The 25,240-nt window shown below is 32.9% G+C and overlaps 1 protein-coding gene and 1 long non-coding RNA gene across 2 annotated transcripts in view; both read right to left on the reverse strand.

Moving 5' to 3' along the window:
• Positions 1-25,240, reverse strand: part of LOC136272158 (uncharacterized) — a 61,654-nt gene that overhangs the window by 441 nt on the left and 35,973 nt on the right. Inside the window, exons 2-6 of the long non-coding RNA XR_010710106.1 lie at positions 3,720-3,822; positions 3,335-3,500; positions 2,749-3,034; positions 838-970; positions 120-191 (exon numbers count right to left, since the gene is read on the reverse strand). This is a non-coding gene — a long non-coding RNA (uncharacterized lncRNA). The remainder of the gene's footprint in view (positions 1-119; positions 192-837; positions 971-2,748; positions 3,035-3,334; positions 3,501-3,719; positions 3,823-25,240) is intronic.
• LOC136269579 (uncharacterized) lies at positions 6,425-8,824 on the reverse strand. The gene is made up of 2 exons (XM_066074028.1): positions 8,726-8,824; positions 6,425-8,337 (listed from the first exon to the last, which is right to left on the reverse strand). The coding sequence occupies exon 2, from the start codon at positions 8,329-8,331 to the stop codon at positions 6,667-6,669; it is 1,665 nt and encodes a 554-aa protein (XP_065930100.1). The 5' UTR covers positions 8,332-8,337; positions 8,726-8,824; the 3' UTR covers positions 6,425-6,666.

Here is a 25,240-nt window from a genome sequence, read left to right on the forward strand (position 1 = left end):
TATTACATGTTGTAAACTTAACGGATATAACGAATTATGCATATAACGAAGTAAAATTGAACGTCCCTGGGACTTCGTTATAAGCGTGTTTTACTGTAATTGAGAGTAAACATACCTACCCCCTAGTACATGGAGGTTCTACATGTTGACAAACAAGCTCAGCACCATCCAGGAAGTTGCATCATGCGCATCTAAAAAAATAGTTTCATTGAAATTTGTGTGACAATTCCACTAAAGTAATAATTCTCCTAGCCAATGGGTCTAAATTAAAATCAATACTATAGGCCTAAAATAAGGTGCCAAAAAAGGAAGAAAGAAAAGAAATTGTCTCTATATATATGGAACTACAATTGACTAAGTTCAGTTCGATTGGCTATTTCCATGCGTACGACCTTTAAGACAACTAAATGTTCATGAAATTTGCAGTAAATGTCTAGTAGGTATCTATTTTCTATATGCTAGTGTATGAAAATCTACTTTTGACCGGAAGGGATTAAAAAAGTAGGAGATAACTCTTCTTAACAGATTGCTGAAATCTGGAGTAAATTTCTGTTAAAATTCATCTACAGTACATGTTTTCAAAACTAAATAAAATTTGATTAGTGAGATGTTGTGAAAAGAGCTTGGAATGAAATGAAACCTGAATTGTTGGAGTTTATGTGTATGTGCTTTTAAAAAATTCAGCTCTAATAACATGAATAAATAGACATTAATTAGCTAGGAAAAAGGAATTTGACTTAAACATTAGAATTAATTGGCAAAAAGTTGTTAATTTTAATTCTAAGACAAAGACAGAGACTGGAAAAAATAGTGCCAGAAGAGTCTTCAATAATGTACCTTGGAACTTTGATAACGGTGGTCACTGATTAATGGCTAGTGATTAAGATAAGGGGTTCTTAAGCAATGGGGGGTAATGAAGCTTTTCCATCAGTCATCAAAGATGGGGTTCCTCTTAGAAGACATGGCAGCTCTAAAATAAATAAACAGTATGGAAGTTTACAATACTTAAAAATTTGCAACACATACAACATCATATTCTTAGAAAGTCTACAAGTGTACAGTTCAATATAAATCATGCCAAAGAAAGGACCAAAGTGGCTGCATCGACATCAGTACAAAAAAGAAACCATTCCTCACAACAAGGGCCAGAAAAGTACAGGGACCACCAGCCCAGTACAGTGTCTATGTCCTATAAGAAGGCTGAGTAAAGAAGAGTTTCAGGACGTCGTACAGCAGCAGAAGGATGGAATATTCACAGTAAGCGATGCTTAGCGTAGAAGCAGTCAAATGAAGATTTTGCAACCCAGGCTGAGTGAAGTGCAGCCGGTAGACTCCTGCATGAATGCAGAGTCACCGAGCCCTAATTCCAGACTTTACAAAGTACTCCATCAAGAAAAAACTGCTAAACTATGTGTGACGATTGTGACACGATATAGAATTGTATTTTGATATTGCACATGCATGTACTACTTTTGACATGTCCCCCTTATTTACCATTTGCATTTCACAGCGAGATATCATAATTTGTACTATTATTACTTACTGCATCAGATGAACGTGATTATTTGATTGTATTTCAATCTTCCAGGTCTATTATTTTCGTTGGCAAACTCCACTTTAAATGTTTTCATGATTTTTCCAAGCATGTACTTTTCGTTTTTACATACCGCCATTAGTGTTATGGAATTTCAGTATATCACGCCCGATGCAAATCATAACTTTTGTGCACTAGGTTTTATTGCGATTTCTGTATTAAATTGTATTGTTGTATGAATTGCAATAATTTTACTTGTCATGTGTTGTGTAAATCACCTAATTTAATTGTTGAATTATATTTTATACATTAGTCTATGTTATTGCCGGGGACTGCCAGTGATCCTTAGGGAAGCGCTTGGGTCATCGGGGGGCTCCGTATGTGTATAAAAAGGGGAGATCACTCTATCCGGTGGACTTGGGGTTTACCAATTGAGGTTCAAGGGTGTTTTTTAACTACTTCGATTATTTTAGGTATAATTAGGGGATTTTTAATAATTTATTTTTTTAATACATTGTGGTATTACAGGTTAATCTTGTTGACACGATATTAATTTATATTTAGGGAGTTTGTATTGGATTAATTTCGATACAGATGACATAGTTCATTTTATTTACAGTTAGACGAAGTCTTACCGATTAAATAATTAGTAATCGTTAATAGTTCTTTGGAATTTTATTATTTTTAATAATTGAATTATCGATATTTTATAATGGAATAATTTATACATATATTCAGATTTATTGTTGAAAATAATTGGCAAAGTTTTGCGTTAACAGTTAAGTCAGATATAGTCTGGTAATTCTAGATTATTTCTCGATTTTTATAATATTTATTTGTACAATATTCAGGTCATTCTCGTTTAGTGCAACCCCCCCCCCCCCTTTTTTGAATTAATGTACACACGAAGGTTGTGCTGTATTATCACTGTTTGATTTTGGTAATCCCGATTGACAGTGAATTAATTATTTCTTAAATTTACGTAAACTTTAAATAAGTCTTATATTCAATTACCCTCGGTAATAACTTAAATACGAGTCCAAACACAGGTAATTCTTGTGTTTTAACGAAAGGGGCAATATTTACGAGAAATTCGTAATTTGGTAGAATTATATTCATGGGTTATTCTAGTGCAGGATTGCGTATATATACTTGTGCAATAGCAAGCACTCAGGTCCATTACATTTGGAACCATGCATTTTAAGAGCACTTACAGAAATTACAGGACTACGACGGTTCACTGGACTGGAACCAGCATGGGGAGGAAAATAGAAGCCTGGCATGGATCCTTTCCATTCGATGTAAGAAGTGTCATTACACCAGTCACCGTGAAAAGCTGTACGAGGAAGTCAGTCGATCAGGAAGGGGACGGAGAGCCACACAGCTTTATGTTGCCATGGCTGTCATCTACTTGGGTACCAGCCTTACAACAGAGGGTATGAGTGGTATGCCTCTTGGCGCAAACATCAAACCAGCATCAGCCACCAACATTCATCAGACCTGCAACAAAGTACGCAAAATCATCACTGATGTGAACAAAAACAGCATGAAGAAAATAAGGCAGGGCATTCAAGAGCTTAACGAGAAATGTGGACTTGCCAATACACCTACATGTATAAGGGCCCGCTATAACAATGCCACCTTCAGTGCAATCGGGAAAACACCATTTCAAGCTGCCACACAAGTGACATACACCTTAAGTGAAAATGTTACCAAGAAGAAGAATGTTATGGCAGTGTTTTGCAGCAATAAACTGTGCAAGAAAAGCACCCATCTTAGGGCCAAAGGAAAGGAAGTTACCTGCCCAGGACATGAAGACTGCACTGCAACCATTCCTCCAGAGACCACCATTGGACACAAAAAGAGATCGGCTGCGGAATGCATCAGTGAGCTGCAAAGTGATGACCGCCCATCGTCATTTCCCATTTCACCAGTGATGGAGATAGTGCCGCTGCTTTCGATGCATCTAAAAAGCAAGGGCATATGATTGAAAACCTCAAAGACTTGCGCCACTTCTTTGGCTCTCAAAGAAAACAGACTGCTAAGGCTCTTTTCAGCAGCCACATGTTTCCTGGAAGAACAAAAGCTATGAGAGAATTCATGCAGAGAAGATTTGCCCTTGACCTCAAGCTTAGATGCAGGACCGAGTACGAAAACTGCTTCGAACACTTCTCCAGTGACTTACCTTTGATGAAATGAGCCATGTCAACTCTGTCCGTTCCATCATCAGCTGCTACCAAGGACAGTGCGGAAAGTCCTGCCAACTTCATTCCTTCTCCTGTCACAGACTGAAAAACAACAAGTGGAACTCTTCAGTGTTGCCTCGTGATTTTGAATTAAGCATGACAGAAGAAGACATCTGGTTGTTAAAAGACTGTATAAATCTGACTTTGGGACCTAATAATCTTGATAGAATTAAATATCACACTTGTACACAAAAATCTGAATCTGTGAATAGGGCATATTTAAAATCAAATCCAAAATGTATTACAAGTAATAGAGATTTTGAAAGTGGAATACATAAAGTTGTGCACTCACTCAATCGAGGTCATGGAAATTTAACATTGGAACTTTGTGAATCCGTAGGGGCACCTGTTGTAAAAGGTAGTAGAGTGGTCCATCATCTAAAACAACAGCAAAATAGGCAAAATTACTTTAAAATGAAACAAAAACTATTAAAATATAAATTCCAAAGAAAATTTTACAGAATGATCTAAAAGATATCAGCTCTACGATAAAAAGTCTAAAAACACTTATAGTAAGTCACTAACAGATCCAAAGTGAAACAGGAAGTAGCTAAGTGTGAAAGGGGGGGTGTGTGTTATCATGGGTAGGTGGGGGGGTGTAGTTAGCATGTATGAATTATTCGTTATAATATACCTGTCATGTGAATTTTGTATTACATTTAATGATTGCTATGTTTTAATAATGTGCACTGAATGTATGGTAATGTGTGAATGATGAGAGTGTGTAACATGTGACATGTCCTTTTATGAGGTGCTCTGCTCATGTAAATATGTTATTTTTCTCATTGTTTATCTTATTGAAATATTTGCAAACAATTATCTTGATTTTCAGGGTATGTTCTACTAGAGAGAAGCGTCTTTTTTTGTCAGGGAGATGAGTTTGGAAATAAATCTTTAAGAATGTTACCTTCCTGTCAGCAAACAATTTTTCTTTACTCCAAAGTAACTTTGTACCGAATGTTATTTAGAGGAAATTCGGTCTAAACACGTTTCGTAATGTTGACGAAGAAAACTATGGTTAGAACTTTATTATTAAAAGTTTAGATTAAGCATCATTAACTGGTTTGTAAAATGCATACCTGTCAGTATTCACTCCTTAGTTATCTACATTTGGGCTCTGCCTAAACGACCCTAACGGCTAACCGGCCTTGATCGGGCTTTTTAAAGAAAGGTAATTTTAGTACTGTGAACCGTAACCTATACGGTATAATTCCGGATTGGAGAAGTAACAAATTAGTGACATAAAAGCAGATACATAAATTATTTATGTCTCTGATAAAAGATTCCAAATATAATTGAATAGTTTTTGTATGCCTCTCTCTATATTTTTTCCTAAACATAAAACAAACATTGAGAGAGAGAGAGAGAGAGAGAGAGAGAGAGAGAGAGAGAGAGAATTTTGACCAAACACACAAACAAGTTTTGCACGTTAATTAAACTGTTATTCAATAAGGTGAAATACCTGAAGAATTTTATTGATTTAGTTCCTTATATTTCCATGACAGAATTTCTTTTTGGTTGCCAAAAAGCTATAATATTGCTGTATAATTGTTAGAGTTTTACATGTGTCGTTAGTTAATAAATAAGACATAGCTAAACTGCTAGAGAAACTGCTATTTTATAATTTAATGATTTTCAGAGACTCGTGATATCTAACGTTACAAAACTGCATGTTTCTTTAATCTGCTTAAGAGGAAAGTCCGCTGACATAAAATAATAAGTGCATTGATCTGGGGGGGGGGGGGGGGGGGGGGCGAGTCCGAACCTCCCTGAAAAATCAAACATAGTATTAAAAAGATTGACATAGGCCTCGTCACCCCACATCCCTTTTTCCCCTTCAACTCCCAATGAAAATACAATGAACTAGTATATCACTTTCTCTTGAAGTGAAATTTGTAAAATACTGTGTCAGAAGATCTATGTGTGAGATGTTGTAAACAATTACTGGATCCTAAAAGATCCAATACTGTGGTTTCATTAATATTCAAGGGCATCAATTTTCGTGGAAGAAATAAAAATCACAGTTTCAAGGATAGGTAAATTCGTGGCAAATGACCCTATCAATATAAAATGTTAATAGAAATTGCACTTCGATGAACATTTAATTTCGTGGATCAACTAAACAACGAAATCCACGAAAATTGGTATTCAACGAATATTGATGAAACCACAGTATTCAGTTAGACATAATTTGTCATGTTGTCTATAAGACAATCATCTCCGTGTAGCCCCCCCCCCCTCCCCCAACCAAGAGACACTCCCTCCATGCGGACGAAATCACAAGGACCGAGCCCGTTTTAACATTAATTTCAACAAATTGTAACCATATGATAAATAAAGAAAATTTTATGGTTACATGGAAATTAATGTTTTAAAACGGGCTTGGACCCTGTGGATAAAATGCCTTATTTTGATGAATCATTCACCGCCACCATGTTTAGAACAAACAAAGGCAATTTATATAATAATTAATCTGCTTGCTATACATGATTTCTTGTAATCTTTAGTTTACATGTATTTTACTGTGTGTATTATATTATAGCATATGATATTATATATCATAATAAATATCAAATTGATTATGTAAGTGTGAACGTTTCCTTTAGTCTTACAATACATGTAACTCAAAATGCGTGATGACGTTTTTATTTGTGCTCTGACACATGAATATATACTAGTATAGGCTAAGTGTATTCACATGAAATTGAACATCGCAGATTTTCAATGCAATCATATTAAATAATATACACTGAATGTAAATATTTATTAATTATTAGTATGAAATACACGTGTGCTGCACCCCTGATATGAACAAAGTTTACTTACAACAAATCATCAAATTCATGGAAATAGTCTTGCTTAATCTATATCACTCAGTTTTGGTGTCTATCTGAGAAATTTTATTTTCTTTACATTGCCTTTCTTTACTTCTGATACAAACAGATTGTCATTATTGTCCACACATAAACCATACGGATTCTTTAGATCACAGTTATCAATGTAGCGGAGAAACTGTCCATCCTGATCCAGAATGTGAATACAATTGTTGTAAAAATCTGCTGTCAGGACATGACTCTGACTATCTGTTGTGATACCAACTGGTTTAAATGGTTCCTTTTCGGTAACTGAGGGATGACCGATGTATCTCCATCTGAGTTTCCCGGTCTGATTAACCACCACTACTGCACCAGCCTCATAGTCAGCTACACAGATGTCATGGTTTCTGTTCTCAGTTATGTATTTTACCGTCATATTCCTTGAGTACAGAGGTTTACCTTCATCATCAAACTGAATTGCTTGTTTCTCTGTAGATCCTGAGTAACGGACAACTTTGGATTGATAGTCATTACGACTGATCATGACAACCAGGAGATCACCATTAGAGGCGACACACAGATAACCAGGACTCCATCCCCGTAATCTGATCAACTCTTCTATCTGTCCATTATTTACTTTATTCACTGTACTTGATGTCCCGTCACTGAAAAGTAAATTCCCCTCACTGTCTACAGCTATATCATTGGGCCATTGTTTTGATTTGTTGCTAACTGTATGAAGCAATTCACCTTTTATGTTAAAGCATTTGATATCCTTTGTCGATCCAAATGTCCAAACACAATCTTCATTTAGATAGGTAACACTGAAAATGTTTTCATACCCTGTCTGTATTGTGGCAACAAGTTCCGGTTCATCCAGTAGTTCTCTCACTGAAGTGTTTCTTTGGTTTAGTGACAAAACGTTCTCTTCTGTAGCAGTAGACAATGGAGTGATCTGCCCAAACAATTTATACAACTTTTTATGGTCTAGTGGTTTAGGAATGAATGTTGGCAGTGTAATCTTCACTTTGGGTGGGAGCTTGCTGAACTCTCTGATTTTTGAGCTGTATTCAATGGTAGGAGATACTTCAGTGGATTTCTTGATTTCTCCAATGGCTAGAAATGTTTGATTTATGAGAGCCTGTATCTGTTTGATTTCATCCAAGTGTTTTTGTAATAAGTCTCGGTGTTTTACTTTTATCTCACTGATTACAGTTTTCTTTTTATTGATAATGATGTCGATTTCTGTGTGCCATTGCTCTCCTTGTTTGGAAATTGTTGTTGTAAGTTTCTCATATCCTCCATCCAGGTTGGCAAGCTGATTTTCCAAGTCGAGTGCAATTTCTTCATATGTAGGAGAAATAAGATTTTCTAACTTATTTGCTTCATCTGCGATAGCATTTTTCGTTCTCATGTAAACTTCGGAAACTTCTACAAAAATATGTCCTTTGTGTTTTTCTGATGCAGTACAAGAAGAACAAACAAATATGTCCTTGCAATTCTTGCACTGCCAGTCACAGTTTTTGTGTGGATGTGTCGCACATTTTGGGTAAATCAGTGTTGATCTTCGTTCCTGGAAAGGGACTATTTTATGTTTGTCATATCCATCTGAGATGTGATCAGCTATACAAAGCTTGCAGAGGTTGACATGACAAAAGTCACAGTAGCTGTGTACTATGGCGGTCTCACAAAGGTCACATCGGTGCACGTCCTGGGCACTAGAACGAGGATCCATCGCCTTCTAAAAATTTAATGAAAAAAATTAAATGAAAAATTAAATATATTGTTTGTTTTCCATCCAGAAGAAAATGTAGTATTAACAGAGACATAAATAACATTATTTAATTTATGTCTCTGGGTGTTAATGGTTAATATTAAGAGCCAACGTGAAAGCCGTATGCTGCAGCCATGCTTTTATCAAGGGTTTACAATAACCAGATAGAATAATTTTAAAACTTGCATTAATTGATAAGCATTTATTCATAAAATATATTTGTTGAAGGTCAACTCATGCAGAAAATTAAAACGAAAGTACTTATCTGAAAGATATTAATTTAAAACAACTAACATTACATATAGATATCTCAATTTTTGTCTAATAAATTAAGTCAATTATAAGCGGCACAAACCTTGTTTAAAATAAATCAATTTACATATTCGTCGAATCGGACATCAAACATGCAGACGTGTACACGTAACTTAAACATGGCTGAGCTTGCTTGTATGGAATGTGGTCACCTGACATCAAGAATGGAAAACAATTAGAGTTATTCCCCATGTATTATAACCTTTTATCAAAACCACCCCTCTCTTTCCTTACTGAACAGTCAACATGGTCACGATGCGATGATTTAATTTCAAATGAAGTACCTGTATGCAAGAATGAAGTAAATGGAGGGGTTTTGACAGATACTGTATACAGTATAGAATTCGAAATAAATCAATGCAGTTTGTTATGCATGAATCTCATTATGCTTATATTATAAGATGAAATCTTATAGCACGTACAGTTCAGCGGCTTATTTTTTATACAGATTATATATTTTGTCAAACTATGTAATTTATGAAATAATTACCTAGATTAAGGTCTTCCTACAGAGCATTTGTTCCATGATACTTACATTAATGTTCAATTTTTCAGCATTGTCTACAAAAAATAAAAACTCGGCTAAACCCCAGCTGTAAAGAGGAATGCAGGTATATGCAGCCTGAGAGTGTACAAATATTGATTTCAATTCTAACTGAGTTTCCATAAATATTTTCATAAATCTGGCTCTTACGCTATATAGAATATTTTTTTAAAAATAGGTATGTATGAATTGGCCGAGTTCTTATTACTATTTAGAGTTTAAGTACATGTATATTGGCGTGCTTGAAAAACATATAAAACAATGTACATGTATTATATATTTCTTTAAAAAGTTACCTATATTAAACTGATCATATTAGCACAAGATTTTGACCATTTCTTATATTTTATTCTTGTATCAACACGAGAGTCTATTGTTTTTGTTGTCTTTTAAAAAAATTAAATGTTCCCTTGTGGTCCATGTATGGACGGAAGATTACATCATAACTTGGAAAATCCCTTCGGCATAAAACGTATACCTATGTGCATGGTTGTATTCGAAAAGCATACCAGTTTAAATGATGTTGAAAGTTAACCACATTTACTGCTAATTATGACTTTTTAAACGTAATGTTTAATATGTTGTACAAATGAATTCATTTTTTAGGGAACATGATCACAATATCAACCAAATATTACACAGAATTCTCCTTTACATAAAGATGTAAAGTTTCGTCCCCTCTATATCCATTTCGTATTTCTCAAACTTTGCCAAGAGGGTGTCTCTTCGTAATAGCTGTAGATCTGTAGCTCTCTGGTTGAAAAAAAATCGGATAGACAAACTGATTTGTCTATCCGAATTTTTTCAACCAGAGAGCTAGACATAAGTTTACAAATCTTCATAACAAATGTACAATGCCCTTGAACCAAAGTCATATCACATCTCTGGGTAAATCCTAGCCAGGAGCATATTTTTCCTCTACTTCGCTCAAACAGTCAAAGAATACTCACATCAACTAAAGGATTTCAAGTTTCTATAGCCAGAAGTCAAGGCCACTTGGTCAGAGGTCAAGGTCGTATGAATTCTCCATGCAAAATCCATGTCCAAGAATATTTTCTCTTCCTTTTTTTGCGGCTCATTCTTCATCTACAGTGTTAACATGAAGAGTGCAGTGACCTTGAGTGTTTTCTTTTGTCAAGGTCGAAACAATATTTTTTGCCCCTATTTGGTCATCCATGTACCGACCCCTCCCCCGGTCAAAATGAGCATAAATGAAGGATGTTCAAAACTCATGGACTTTGTTCTAGAGTGGTAGTCATGGAATGGCATGATAGCAATCCTTGCCCCACGCAAACTATCTCCCCCTTTTACATTATCTGACTCGCACTTTACCTTTTCAGATGGTCACTACCTTATTTAGTTACACCTTCATCTCGACATCGTCTAATCATCTATCTTGTTTTAATTTGCCCCCCCCCCCAGTTAAAGGTTGTTTGTTGCCCTATTTTCATGTTACATACATGCAGAATATAGAGATATGTAACAGTTCTGTTTTGTTAAAGATTTCAAATCGGTTGTAAAAAAACAAAACACCAGTATCATTTGTAAGTTGAATTTATTAAGGCACACTTGGCTGGTTACCAGCCCTCGCTTCCCCAGTCATACACCACCAGTTTTATCTTTATATATAATACACATATGTATATACCACATTATGAAAAAAAAAGAATTACAGAAAATCTTTACAGACTTGCAATTCTGACAAGTTTATACAAGTGTGCACATATTTATTGCATTTCTATCCTTTTTTGATGTGCACCAGAATTGATACATACATAAACATCTAAATGACCCCTCCCCCTTTTTTGCCATTGAAAAATAAAATAAATAGATGGTTTTACATTTATATAATACAGTCAATGCATTTTTTTTTCAATTCTGACAATTATATTGATGCACCTGATTAGATACATGTATATACTTGAAATATATGGTATATACCATAAAAGACAATATTAAAGAAAACAAGCAGATTAAATTATACATTTTCAGTTAATGATGTATTCTTTTATGAAACATCAACAAGACTTGAGAGCTAAAAATATCAAATATTCTAGTCTTAATTTATATACTGAAAGTAAACAATACTGAAACATCATTATGTAGATATAGACAATTACTTTAAAAAACATAGGTAATCACAGATTACAAAGCTCACCGAGACGAGACATCACCCTTATGAGACTTCACCTCTATGAGACCACCTTTATGATATTAAATGAAAATCATACTTCATGATCTTGGATATTCATGGATTCTGTTTTGACACAATATCGTATATCATCTGTTAAAAAATTGTATGCTAATGATATGTTCATATGTTAATCAATACAATAATATAAAATTAATATATTTACAACTTATATCATATAATTCAATAAAATACCATAATAATCAATGATGAGATATGATATTGTAACGTATGATATGACATTGTATTGTGTTATACGTTATTGTATTTGATCAAATAATACAATATCATAAAATATAAAACAATATAGTATTATATTACAATATCATATTACATAAAACATCATAACATTGAAACTAATGATATTATATTGTATAATATAGTATGATATTGTATCATTTTTGATACATAATATGATATTGTACCATATGATGCACTGTAAAATATTATTTGATACAACATTGTATCATATCAAATGATACAATTTTATATGATAAAGTAAAATATTATATAATACAATATTATATTATACATATTGTATCATATGATACAATAATATATTTTACAATATCATACAATACAATTTCATGTGATGTGATAATATATCATATTATAAAACAATATCATATTAAACAATATCGTATGATACGATGTTATATAACAGTATCATATTATACAATTTCATGTGATATTATTCTATATTACAGAAACCAATATCATATTATACAATATTGTATGATACAATATCATAGAATATACAATATTGTATCATATGATACAATATAATATTTTGCAATATCTTATGTAATTGTATCATGTGATAAAATAATAAATTAAAAAAACAATATAATATTATACAATATTGTATCATAATATACAATACTATACATAGCAATATCATGATACAATATCATATCATAAAATATAAAAAAAAAATTGATACAATATCATATCGTATCGTATAACTTTTTATAATATAACATATGATATCATATTGTATCATATCAAACAATACTGTTTCATATCATACAATACTATATCATAGGAATCATGTTATATCATTTATCAACAAATACATCTATCTATCGAGCAGGTTTGAGTGAGGTAGGAGATTTCTTTAGCATACTTGATAATGGAGATCAGGCTCTGCATCTGAAGCAACCTCTGCGTTTCATTTATAATATAGTTAAATCAACTATGCAAGCTATCATCTATAAAACATGTGACCTGTTCCAAAAAAACTAAACCTCATCCAGCATCCGAAACCTATGGCTCAGATTCAGCATTCAAGCCTGTCAGGTGCATCAGTATACATAAGACGCATCTCCATGCAAGTTTGGTGAAGTTCAGACCAGTAATAACTAAGATATCATCATCAGAAGGCACTAGCAATTAAAACCTTAACCTGCTCCAGCATCCGCAACCTATGGCTCAGATTCAACATCCATGCCTGTCAGGTGCATCTGTATCATAAGACACACCATCCATTCAAGTTTGGTGAAGTTAGGACCTGTAATAACTAAGATATATTTTTTAGCATCCTTGATAATGGAGATCAAGCTCTGCATCTGAAGCTTCCTCTGTGATTCATTCATACTACAGTTTAATCAACTATGCAAGTTTGAAAAAGTACTATCATAAATTGAACATGTGACCTGTTCCAAAAAACTTAACCATATCCAGCATCTGAAACCTATGGCTCAGACTCAGCATTCAAACCTGTCAGGTGCATCAGTATCATACGACGCACCATCCATGGAAGTCTGGTGAAGTTAGGACAAGTAATAACTAAGATATAATCATCAGAGAGCACCTGTTTCAAAAACTTTAACCAGCTCTAAAAACCTTAACCTCCTCCAGCATCCGAAACCTATGGCTCAGATTCAGCATTCAAGCCTGTCAGGTGCATCAGTATCATAAGACACACCATCCATGGAAGTCTGGTGAAGTACGGACCAGCAGTAACTAAGATATAATCATCAGAGGGCACCTGCAACAAAAACTTTAACCAGCTCTAAAAGCCTTTACCTCCTCCAGCATCCGAAACCTACAGCTCAGATTCAGCACTCAAGCCTGTCTGGTGCATCAGTATCATAAGACACACCATCCATGCAAGTTTGGTTAAGTACGGACCTGCAGTAACTTAGTTATTGCTATCAAAGGGCACCTGCAACAAAAACTTTAACCAGCTCAAAAAACCTTAACCTCCTCCAGCATCCGAAACCTATAGCTCAGATTCAGCACTCAAGCCTGTCTGGTGCATAAGTATCATAAGACACACCATCCATGCAAGTTTGGTGAAGTATGGACCTGCAGTAACTTAGATATTGCTATCAAAGGGCACCTGCAACAAAAACTTTAACCTGGTCCAACAACCTTAACCTACTCCAGCATCTGAAATTTAGGACTCAGATTCAGCATCCAAGCCTTTCAAGTCCATAAGTAGGTCCAGATGCATCATCCATGCAAGTTTGGTGAAGAGAGGACAAGTAATAGCTTAGATACAGGACCTGCAACAAAAACTTTAACCAGGTCCGGACGCCGACGCCGACGCCGACGCCGATGGTATAGCATAAGCTCCCCCTGACTTCGTCTCGGTGAGCTAAAAATTAGAAAGAGAAAAAAAGAATACAGTTTTAATCAATGCTTATTCAAAAATCAACATGTGAATTTGAAGGATAATACATGAGATTAAATTGACCTATAGATCACACAGGTTTAGTTTTCAGTCATTCTATAAGACTTGAAATGAAGAATACATAATGCAAACTGATTATAAAATTGTTAAGTAACAATTATAATAAATGAATGTATCATTGATTGTGCTTCAGAATAGAGAGAAATTTTAAAAAAAAGATCTTCTCATGCATGGACACATACTACTAGTTTATACATATTTAAAACAAAAATCAGAATGCCATTTTAACTGCGTTACTATTTCTCAAAAACATATGTGAAGACTGAAAAACAGGCATTCATATTAATTTCACACATGCTGATCAGAATGATTTTGCTCAACAGCTTGAGGATATTGTCTTTTTAAAGCAATTTCATAAGTTCCAAATTCATTAAGTAGGACTTGTTGGGCATTGCCATTTTTAGACTATAATAATCTTCTTGAAACAAAGAGCTCTATACAGAGAATTAGGCAAAATATTAACATTTTAGAGCTAAAAGATTTGAATTTTTGTTAATAATAGTTATAAGCCAAAAATAATATAATACAGGTAATTGTTTTAGACAGATCTGTTAGATAATTTGTTGTTTCACTAGATACAAGCCAAAAATATCATATTACCATCAACTTTTTTTGGAACAGAATTAATGGATAATTTGTTAACCGCCCACCCTCCTTAAGTAGGATTGTTGTAAACAAAAAAAGGTGTTTGATAGATAAACATATGTAAATGTATTCCAATTAACTTGTATTTGCAGATCAACCACATGTGTAAAGCAAACAGAACAAATTCTAAACCAAACTCAGCAGACTGAAGAAAACAGGTGACAGATAATTTAAGTATCCAGTTATGATTTTTCAACATTAACCTATGTTAGCTCTTGCTCTCCTTTCAACAGAGAGAGAGAGAGAGAGAGAGAGAGAGAGAGAGAGAGAGAGAGAGAGAGGGGGGGGGGTTATATAATCTGGTCAGTCATATATGGTCAGAATACACATACAGGACACAGCCTCTAGTACATGTAACATATGCAAATTAATACATACATTCTAAAACAAAAAACAAAAAATAACCAATTAAGTTAATTATTTCAAATATTTGCCCACTTCTACAGAATCACATATATAACACAATGGGTATTGGATTTCATTGGTACTGATTAAAGAAGTATGTAATACTAATTCTTACATATATATACATTAAAATATACAAAACCAAACACGTTCCACATTATTCAATAGCATATAACAACATCAAAGTAAATATATACTCTTCATTATACACAAAGTAAAAAACAAGCATGGAATGTATCGTTTAAAGGAGACTTTTCTTTCTATACTTAGGGCTTTAAGCAGACACACAGTTCGACCTTAGGTCGATGGCATGTCCATAATATATATGCATATTTTTTTGCAAATAAAGGCTGGATAAAGGGATGTTTAAAGCTTGGACCCATAAAATTCTACAACAAAACTGTCCAAGACCTTTAGCTGGGTCTATGCAGTAAGAAATGCAAGCTATCTGCTTAAAGTTTGACAGTCTGGATTTCTCCTTCATGTATTCATAGAGGCTTGTCAAAAAGAATTTAAAGTCAATAAAATATTAGTCAATTTGACTTCATATTCAAAACCAAGCTAAATGCCAAATACATATACTTGAAAAATCCCACAAATGCCAAATACATATACTTGAAAAATCCCACAAATGAAGATCAAATATTGTGTGTTTAACTGGAATTTTCAGGAGAAAAAGGGATATTTTTGCTTATAAAAAGGTCAATAGCCAAAGAGAAATTATAAACTTATTCTTATATAAAATTTGAGTCATTAGTTTAAGATTGGAAAAAATAACAAAATATAAATGTACCTACTTTTTGGATCCTAAAATGTCTGCATTAAAAACCAGTTATACATTGTACAATACTTCGGGATAAGGCTATGTTAGTGTATTGTGTCCATTCAGATACCGGTATACAGAAAAAATACTGAAGCTATTTGAAGAAATATTCTTTTAAGAAAAAAAAGTGATAAATAAATACACATGCATGAACAATCTTTAACAAGAAAAACAACGCTTTGAATATTTTGCTAAAATATTTTGTAGCCGACAATTAAAACACAGATATATAATTTAAGATAGTTTTAACAAACAAGCATATCCTTTAATCAACTTTAAGTCAACTTTTTGTGTAGTTTGTGATTCTCTGAGCAAAATCAACAACAATGGGGCAGGAATGTCTGGCAAAAAATCACAGACTTCTCTGTATGACAAATATAATTATCGCAAAATGTGAACAATATAATTCTTAACTAACTAGCACCAATAAGATCTCGAAAGCTTGACCACAACTTTGAAAAATTAAATGATTATTGCAATAAAACTCTGGCAGGTACCTAATACATTAGTTTGTATGATAAAGCATTGAAACATGATTAATAACCCAAAACGAAAATAGCTGATTATAACAGAGACTTTATTTCATCTCAAGATTTTTGAATACCTATGAAAAAATTCATTTGCTTTATCATCTGAGCAAATTAATTTTTAATTCAATATTTTGAATTAAAATTAAAGTACTTTCTAGATTCCAAAAATCTAAAGCTATAAGTACATTATGTTAAAGTACTGTCAAGTTAGCATATTTCCTTCTTTGAATGACTGACTTCTTCAAGATATATGAATACATCTTCATCAGCCATCAATTTCAATGAAATCTGCAAACTGACACAAGTTGATATAAACATGATTTTTTTTCTCTAATGACAATGTATTTCCTCTTCTATCCCTCCTGCAGTTTAATGGCATACAGTAAAAAATCACAGATCTAGCAAAGTGCTTACGACTAAGAAACCATCGTCACATCAACATAGAAAAATACTGTTTGCATAGAAAAATATTCCTCTTTCTTTTTTTTTTTCAAATATACAATCAAGTTTATCACACATGTTGTTTAAGCAGTATGATGTTAAACTGTTATCCCAAATATTGGGGTTTGGCAGTTGAACATTTTTTTTTGGTGGGTGAATATTTCTCTCTCCAAAGGGAGAGAACCCTTCACACCACAGCAGCAGTAGTTGTCTGCCCCTTAGTTGTTCCTGATTATCCCACTAGGTGACTTCCTCTTCCAGGTCCAGATCTGTCTGTCTATCCCTGTGCATGTCTTCATGGTCAGCTTCTGACCGTCCACGCTGGTCTCCATGCACTTCTGTGTGTTTGCATGGTAAATGGAGTTGTCCTGTTCATGAAAGTTACAATGTGTGAAAAGGAATGTAAATGTATGCATGTACTGTTCACCCCACTTTAATTGATGGAGCCAATATTGTTAACCAAATTTTATCGTGTACAAGAAAAAAATTATAAAAGTTGATAAAATATCTTCCGCAAACCAGTCATTTTAATAATTTGAGTCATTCTAAAACATTTAATCTCTAGAAAATTATTAATAAAAAGCAGCGTAAATAAAAGCTGAATAACGATAATTTTTTTATTGGTCACCCTAAACCATTTATTTTAAGTAAATCATGGATTGAAGTTGCCACAAATATAAAGTCACTGCATATTACTGTGGAAACAATAGATTTCATGGTGGCTCAATTTTCGTGGAATTCATGGGTACCTCTCATCCATGAATTAACATCCTCCATGAATTAATAAAATAGGAAAAAAAGGCATATTTCCTTTGCAGGTTCAAGAGAATACACGAATAAAGTCCCCACAAACCTTTACAATTTCAGCAATCCATGAAAAATGGCCCCAACGAACTTTAATGATTCCACAGTAATTAAATTATGATAATTTTTTTCTTTACTTGACCTTGACCTACCTCTCTGTATTGCCACTCCTGGTTTCCTTTCTGGCCGTGGCACGGATAAACAATGACGCTCTCTCCTCCGGAATAATCCAGGCATCCATCGTCTCGACGGATTTCTCCGTTCTTACTCAACATCCAGTACTACAATTATACAATAAAACCATCAATTCCTGTCAGTTTTGAAAAGTCATAGAATCTTGCAGTCCAGACTTCAAATACTATACTGTTCTTAATATCTATCAATCTTCATTGAATTGGTGCATACCCTTAACCATAACATTATAGGTTAATCCCAAACAAATCATTTTTGATTTCATGAAAAAAAAATTAAGTACTAGTCTGAAAGGACAATTTATTTTTACAAAAACAATTTCAATACATTGTAGGTAATTTTATAATCATATTCATAATTTGAAATAATTTTATGAGAGAACATTTAAAGGCATTGTGCCTGCTGTTCAATCCAATTCAATGTATTCATTTATACTTGAATAAAATAGTTATCAAATTAAATCAATCAATAAATTAAGTAATATCTGTGAATTTGACCACACCCACCTGGTTGCCCCCTTGGTTGTGACAAGGCCACATGTTGACCGGTTTGTGGTAGTTGTGGTTATCCACCGCACTGTCGATACACATCGGCTTGGCCTTGCTGCGGATCTGTAACCAATGCATAACTTAACGTTAAAATTTATGCGAACATTAAAATGGCCAATTTTCTAATATATTAGGCTTCAATGGCAGTGGGTACACGTGTTGAATAAGATAAATATATGTAGTTTGTTATGCAGTATTATCATAGTATTGCTAACATTTTAAATAACCTGATTATGCGTGTTACTCTTCATTTGAGAAAATTAACTGTACTGTTGTGGCTGACCTATCCAACATTGAAATTCCTTATAGCAACATAAATTAAAGCAAGTCTATTTCATAGGGCCATAAATATCCAATATGGCACAGAATTAGCTCTTTTTTTACTTCAATCTTGTCTGTATTTAAAAAAAACATGAAAACAATGAAAGATGAGACGATAAAATGATGATATTATCTTTCGTACCTCTCCAGAAGCAATGGCTTCCCCTGGAACAAACAGGTCTGGGTAGACTTTTTGACGAACCAGTCAAAGCTATGGCACTGCAAACGTTCCCGAAGCTTCTTTCTGTCGATGACATCTCCGTAATCTCCCTATGGAAAACAATGTATTTATCTATTATTCATCTAAATTTGTTTAATTAGATTATTGTTGACTTTATATTATACAAATTACATTTTCCAAATGAATATCCTCAATTTGTTATTCAAGAGTATGTCATTTTTTAAACTCTTAATCTAACTGAAGAAACAAATCAACATATTATAAATCGAAGTGAAATAAAAATGTCTAAATCATAACAAATTAAACATTTTAAAAGTATTGCACACCCAAAACATGTAATCTACCAGCTGACCCCATTTTTATTTCTGAATCAGTTCATTAAACCATGTACAAAAAATAAGCTGAAAACCAAGAGGGCCGGGCAAGACTAACTGACAAACAGACAGACAGATAATTATTCTCCTTCAGTTTCACATTCAGGGAACTAAAAATCAAAAGAAGTTTTCAAAATTCCATACCAGATCATAGTTGAATCTTTCATAATAATAGTTCTTGTATTCGTCCATCCAAACTTCGGCCATTCGGATTGAGTTTTTCTTGACAACATTGACACCAGTCCTCCACTTGTAAGGACTTCTCATTCTGAAGATGTGACCAACATGAGAGCATGGAATGATTTCTAAGGTACCACCACACATCCAGACCTTCAAAATGAAAAACATAGGTAATCACAGATTACAAAGCTCACCGAGACGAAACATCACCCTTACGAGACTTCACCTTTATGAGACCACCTTTATCATATTAAATGAAAATCATACTGACAAATACTTTATGATCTTGGATATTCATAGATTCTGTTTTGACACAATATCGTATATCATCTGTTAAAAAACTGTATGATAATCATATGTTCATATGTTAATCAATACAATAATATAAAATTAAATATTGCATACTATCATATTTACAACATATATCATATAATACAATAAATATCATAATAAACAATGATGAGATATGATATTGTGATGTATGATGTGACATTGAATTGTGTTAATATAGGTTATTGTATTTGATCACATAATACAATATCATAATATATAAAACAATATAGTATTATATTACAATATCATATTACATAATACATCATAACATTGAAACATATGATATTATATTGTATAATATAGTATGATATTGTATGATACTGTATCATTTTTGAAACATAATATGATATTGTATCATATGATACAATATAATTTGATACAAAATTGTATTATATCAAATGATACAATATTATGTATAAAGTAAAATATATAATACAACATTATATAATACATATTGTATCATATGATACAATAATATATTTTACAATATCAAACAATACAATTTCATGTGATGTGATAACTTATCATATTAAAAACCAATGTCATATTATACAAAATCGTATGATACGATATTTTCTAATATTACAGTATCATATTATACAATTTCAAGTGATCTAATTCTATATTATAGAAACTAATATCATATTATACAATATGGTATGATACAATTTTATAGAATATACAATATTGTATCATAGGATACAATATTATATTTTGCAATATCTTATGTAATAGTATCATGTGATAAAATAATAAATTAATAATACAATATAATATTATACAATATTGTATCATAATATACAATACTATACATAACGATATCATGTTACAATATCATAACATAAATTATAAAAAAAAATTGATACAATATCATATCGTATCATATAACTTTTTATAATATTACATATGAAATTGTTTTGTATCATATTAAACAATATTGTTTCATACCATACAATACTATATCATAGGAATCATGTTATATAATTTATTAACAAACACATCTATCTATAGAGCAGGTTTGAGCGAGGTAGGAGATTTCTTTAGCATCCTTGATAATGGAGATCAGGCTCTGCATCTGAAGCAACCTCTGCGTTTCATTTATAATATAGTTAAATCAACTATGCAAGCTATAATCTATAAAACATGTGACCTGTTCCAAAAAAACTAAACCTCATCAAGCATCTGAAACCTATGGCTTAGATTCAGCATTCAAGCCTGTCAAGTGCATCAGTATACATAAGACGCATCTCCATGCAAGTTTGGTGAAGTTCAGACCAGTAAAAACTAAGATATCATCATCAGAGGGCACTAGCAATTAAACCCTTAACCTGCTCCATCATCCGCAACCTATGGCTCAGATTCAACATCCATGCCTGTCAGGTGCATCTGTATCATAAGACACACCATCCATTCAAGTTTGGTGAAGTTAGGAATTGTAATAACTAAGATATATTTTTTAGCATCCTTGATAATGGAGATCAAGCTTTGCATCTGAAGCTTCCTCTGTGATTCATTCATATTACAGTTTAATCAACTATGCAAGTTTGAAATAGTACTATTAAACATGTGACCTGTTCCAAAAAACTTAACCATATCCAGCATCTGAAACCTATGGCTCAGACTCAGCATTTAAGCCCGTCAGGTGCATCAGTATCATAAGACGCACCATCCATGGAAGTCTGGTGTAGTTAGGACAAGTAATGACTAAGATATAATCATCAGAGGGCACCTGCAACAAAAACTTTAACCTGCTCCAAAAACCTTAACCTCCTTCAGCATCTGTAACCTATAGCTCAGATTCAGCATCCAAGCCTGCCTGGTGCATCAGTATCATAAGACACACCATCAATGCAAGTTTGGTGAAGTACGGACCAGCAGTAACTTAGATATTGCTATCAAAGGGCACGTGCAACAAAAACTTTAACCTGCTCCAAAAACCTTAACCTCCTCCAGCATCTGAAACCTATAGCTCAGATTCAGCACTCAAGCCTGTCTGGTGCATCAGTATCATAAGACACACCATCCATGCAAGTTTGGTGAAGTACGGACCTGCAGTAACTTAGATATTGCTATCAAAGGGCTCCTGCAACAAAAACTTTAACCTTTTTTTTTTTTTTTTTTTTTTTTATTTTCAAATTTTTATAGTATATAGACAGACAGACAGAACACTCCTTTCTCACAGACTCTCACACACAGCAAGTTGGTACAGTGAATTTGTATACACCTATATATATTTAAAGATACATACAGTACAAATTATCTAAAGAAAAAGAAGAAGATTAATATCTACATCATCATTGATGTGTTAATTAAATATTTATACTGGAAAGAGACAACTCCATGGTGACCATCTCTTAGTAAAGTCTACAGTAGTAAATAGTTTCCTTTCAGTATTGTAATAGGTTTGTAAATAGGACATTAACATTTCAAAACATATCTTTATATCTTTTCTCGACCTTTGAAAAATAAATTTTTTTACTAATATAATAATCAAATTAATTACATGATCCATATCTGGATCACCTAATAGTACACTCTGGATATCAAATGTTATTCTCTTGCCAGATCTATTAAAAATATAGTCTGACAATTTTGTCCAGAGATTAAAGATTAGTGGGCATTGGTAGAATAAGTGCTTAAAAGTTTCAGGTTCCAACATACATATTGCACATAAGTTATTGTTTTTTATCTTAGAAAGATACAAAAATTTATTTATACCTAAAATTCTATGAATTATTCTGTAATTAAACCATACCAGTTCTGTATCTTTTGTGATTAACTTAGAGTTGAGATATATGAGGTTCCAATTAAAGTCTGGTTCGAGATTTAAGTCAATTTCCCACTTAGACTCACATATTGGCCTATGCTGTAGTTTTGAGATAAAAAAGTCATATAATGTTCTTGAGCCTTTTTTATCTTTACACAGAATTATTATAGATTCTAACTGGTACGGTTTTACTACTAATTCATGTGAAAATTGCCTGATACTGGGCCAGGAGCTTAATATAGCCTTTTTTAAGCCTTCATATTTAGTAAATGGTAGCTTAACTAGGTAATCATTAGTTATTTGTTCATAACTAATAAAATTCCCCTGCTTATCCAGCAGATCATATAAAATATAAAAACCCTTTTCATATAAAGACTTATAAAAAATATAGTTATTTTGCACACTGATCTTCTCATTAAACCAAAGTGGTTCTAATAATATATCATGTTCACATTTTGGCTCTATAGAATCCAGAAAATCAGCAAAGTAAGAAAGAGTTTCTTTCCAAAATAGATTTGTTGTTGAATTAGCTTTTTGTTTAGAGTACTTTGATCCAAATTGTATGAGATGAGCAGTGTTACAATTAATTACTTCATTGAAAAACATGGACCATTCCGAATTAGAGTGAAGAAGCCTTCTTATCCAAGTAAGTTTAAGAGATTTTATGTATGTATCAATATGAACCATTCTACATCCCCCTTTATCATAGTCCAACTGTAAAGTTTTCCTAGATACTTTATCAATTTTATTACCCCAGATATATTTATAGAAAACTTGCTCTAATTTTTTAATCCACTGAGAGTTTGGTTTAGGTAACACTGTAAATAAATGGGTAAACTTGGATAAGAATAAGCTTTTCACAACTGTAATTCTGCCAATAGGAGAGATGTTTCTCTTTGACCATTGTGTTATTTCTTTTTGTACCAGATTAAATTTCTCATTAAAGTTCAGATGTTCCATGTTTTCCAGATTAGCTGTATAAGTTACACCTAAAACTGTAAAAGGTTCATATGTCCACTGGAGCCCAGTATCTTGACAAAGGAAAACTTGACTGTTAATCATGGATCCTATCCAGATTGCTTTAGTTTTGTTAATATTAGGCTTAAGCCCTGAAAATTTTGAAAACTGGAAGAGTAGGTCGAGAGCAGACTTGAGAGATTTTTCTGATCCATCTAAAAACAAAACTGTGTCATCAGCATACTGTTGTAAACAAATTTTTTCTTTTCCTATTTTAATACCTTTAATATTTATATTTTGTCGTATCATGTGTCCCATGATTTCGACACACAGGTTAAAAAGATATGGAGAGACAGGGTCACCCTGTCGACAACCCCTTCCAATTTCAAAAAATTCTGAGAAGATCCCATTCTGGATAACGCATAATTTTGCCTTATTATATAATACTGATATCCATTTGATGAGTTCATGACCAAAATTAAAAAATCTTAACGTATCATACATAAATCTCCAAGATATGGAGTCAAAAGCTTTTTCGAAGTCAATAAGTAAAATCATTCCTGGAATTTGTTCTTCTTTAGTGATGTGAAGAGCATCATATATAAGCCTAGTATTTTCTCCAATAAACCTATCTTTGAGGAAGCCCTTCTGATTATCATGAATTAAAAAGTTTAAGACTGTTTTTATTCTGTTTGCAATGCATGCTGATGCTATCTTATATGTAACATTTAGTAAAGATATAGGACGCCAGTTACTCAGGTATTCTCTTGGCTTAGTTCCTTTTGGTAGTATTGATATTATACCTTGTTTTTGAGTTATAGATAATTCCCCTTTACTAAATCCAAAATTTAATGATCTAATCAAAAAGTGGCCAATATCCTTCCAAAAAAATTTAAAAAATTCTGCAGAGAAGCCATCAGTACCAGGGCTTTTATCATTTTTCATTCCCTTCAAAGCAGCAAGGGCTTCCTCTCTAGTGATAATACCCTCTAATTTACATGACATATCATTATCTAATAAGTTAACCTTTGTCTTATCAACTATTGTACTAATATCAACATCATGTAATTTGTTATCACAACTGGAGTACAGATTTTTGTAAAAATTTTCAATTTCCGACAGTATGTCAGATTGATCTGTAATAGTATCACCATTGCTCTGCACAAGTTTGTTTACTGTTTTATTTACATAATTTCGTTTTTCTAAACTTAAGAAATATTTTGTAGGTTTTTCTCCATGCTCAATCCATTTGAGTTTTGTTCTTACAAATAATCCTTTGATATAATCTTTTCGAAACTCTTCCAGTTTGGTTTGAGCAATGGATAATTTTTCTAAAATTTCTTCCGAATGATCAAAGTTTCTTAATTCTTCCAACCGTTTAATTTCTTCTTCAAGGAGTTTAGTATTCTCATTTCGAATTCTTTTTTTATTAGAACAATAACTTATTGTGATTCCTCTTATGCATAGCAATAGTTGTTCAAAAAAGGATTGGTCATTAATAGTGAATAATAGTTGTTCGTCCTGAATAGAGGTGACCATTGAAGGATTGAAGGGAGGGGCAATATATTGTGCTTTTATTTTTGATAATGTGTCTTTAATTAAGTCAACATAAGTTTTGTCATGA

This window comes from Magallana gigas, chromosome 10, assembly GCF_963853765.1.
Source record: "Magallana gigas chromosome 10, xbMagGiga1.1, whole genome shotgun sequence".
NCBI lineage: Eukaryota > Metazoa > Mollusca > Bivalvia > Ostreida > Ostreidae > Magallana > Magallana gigas.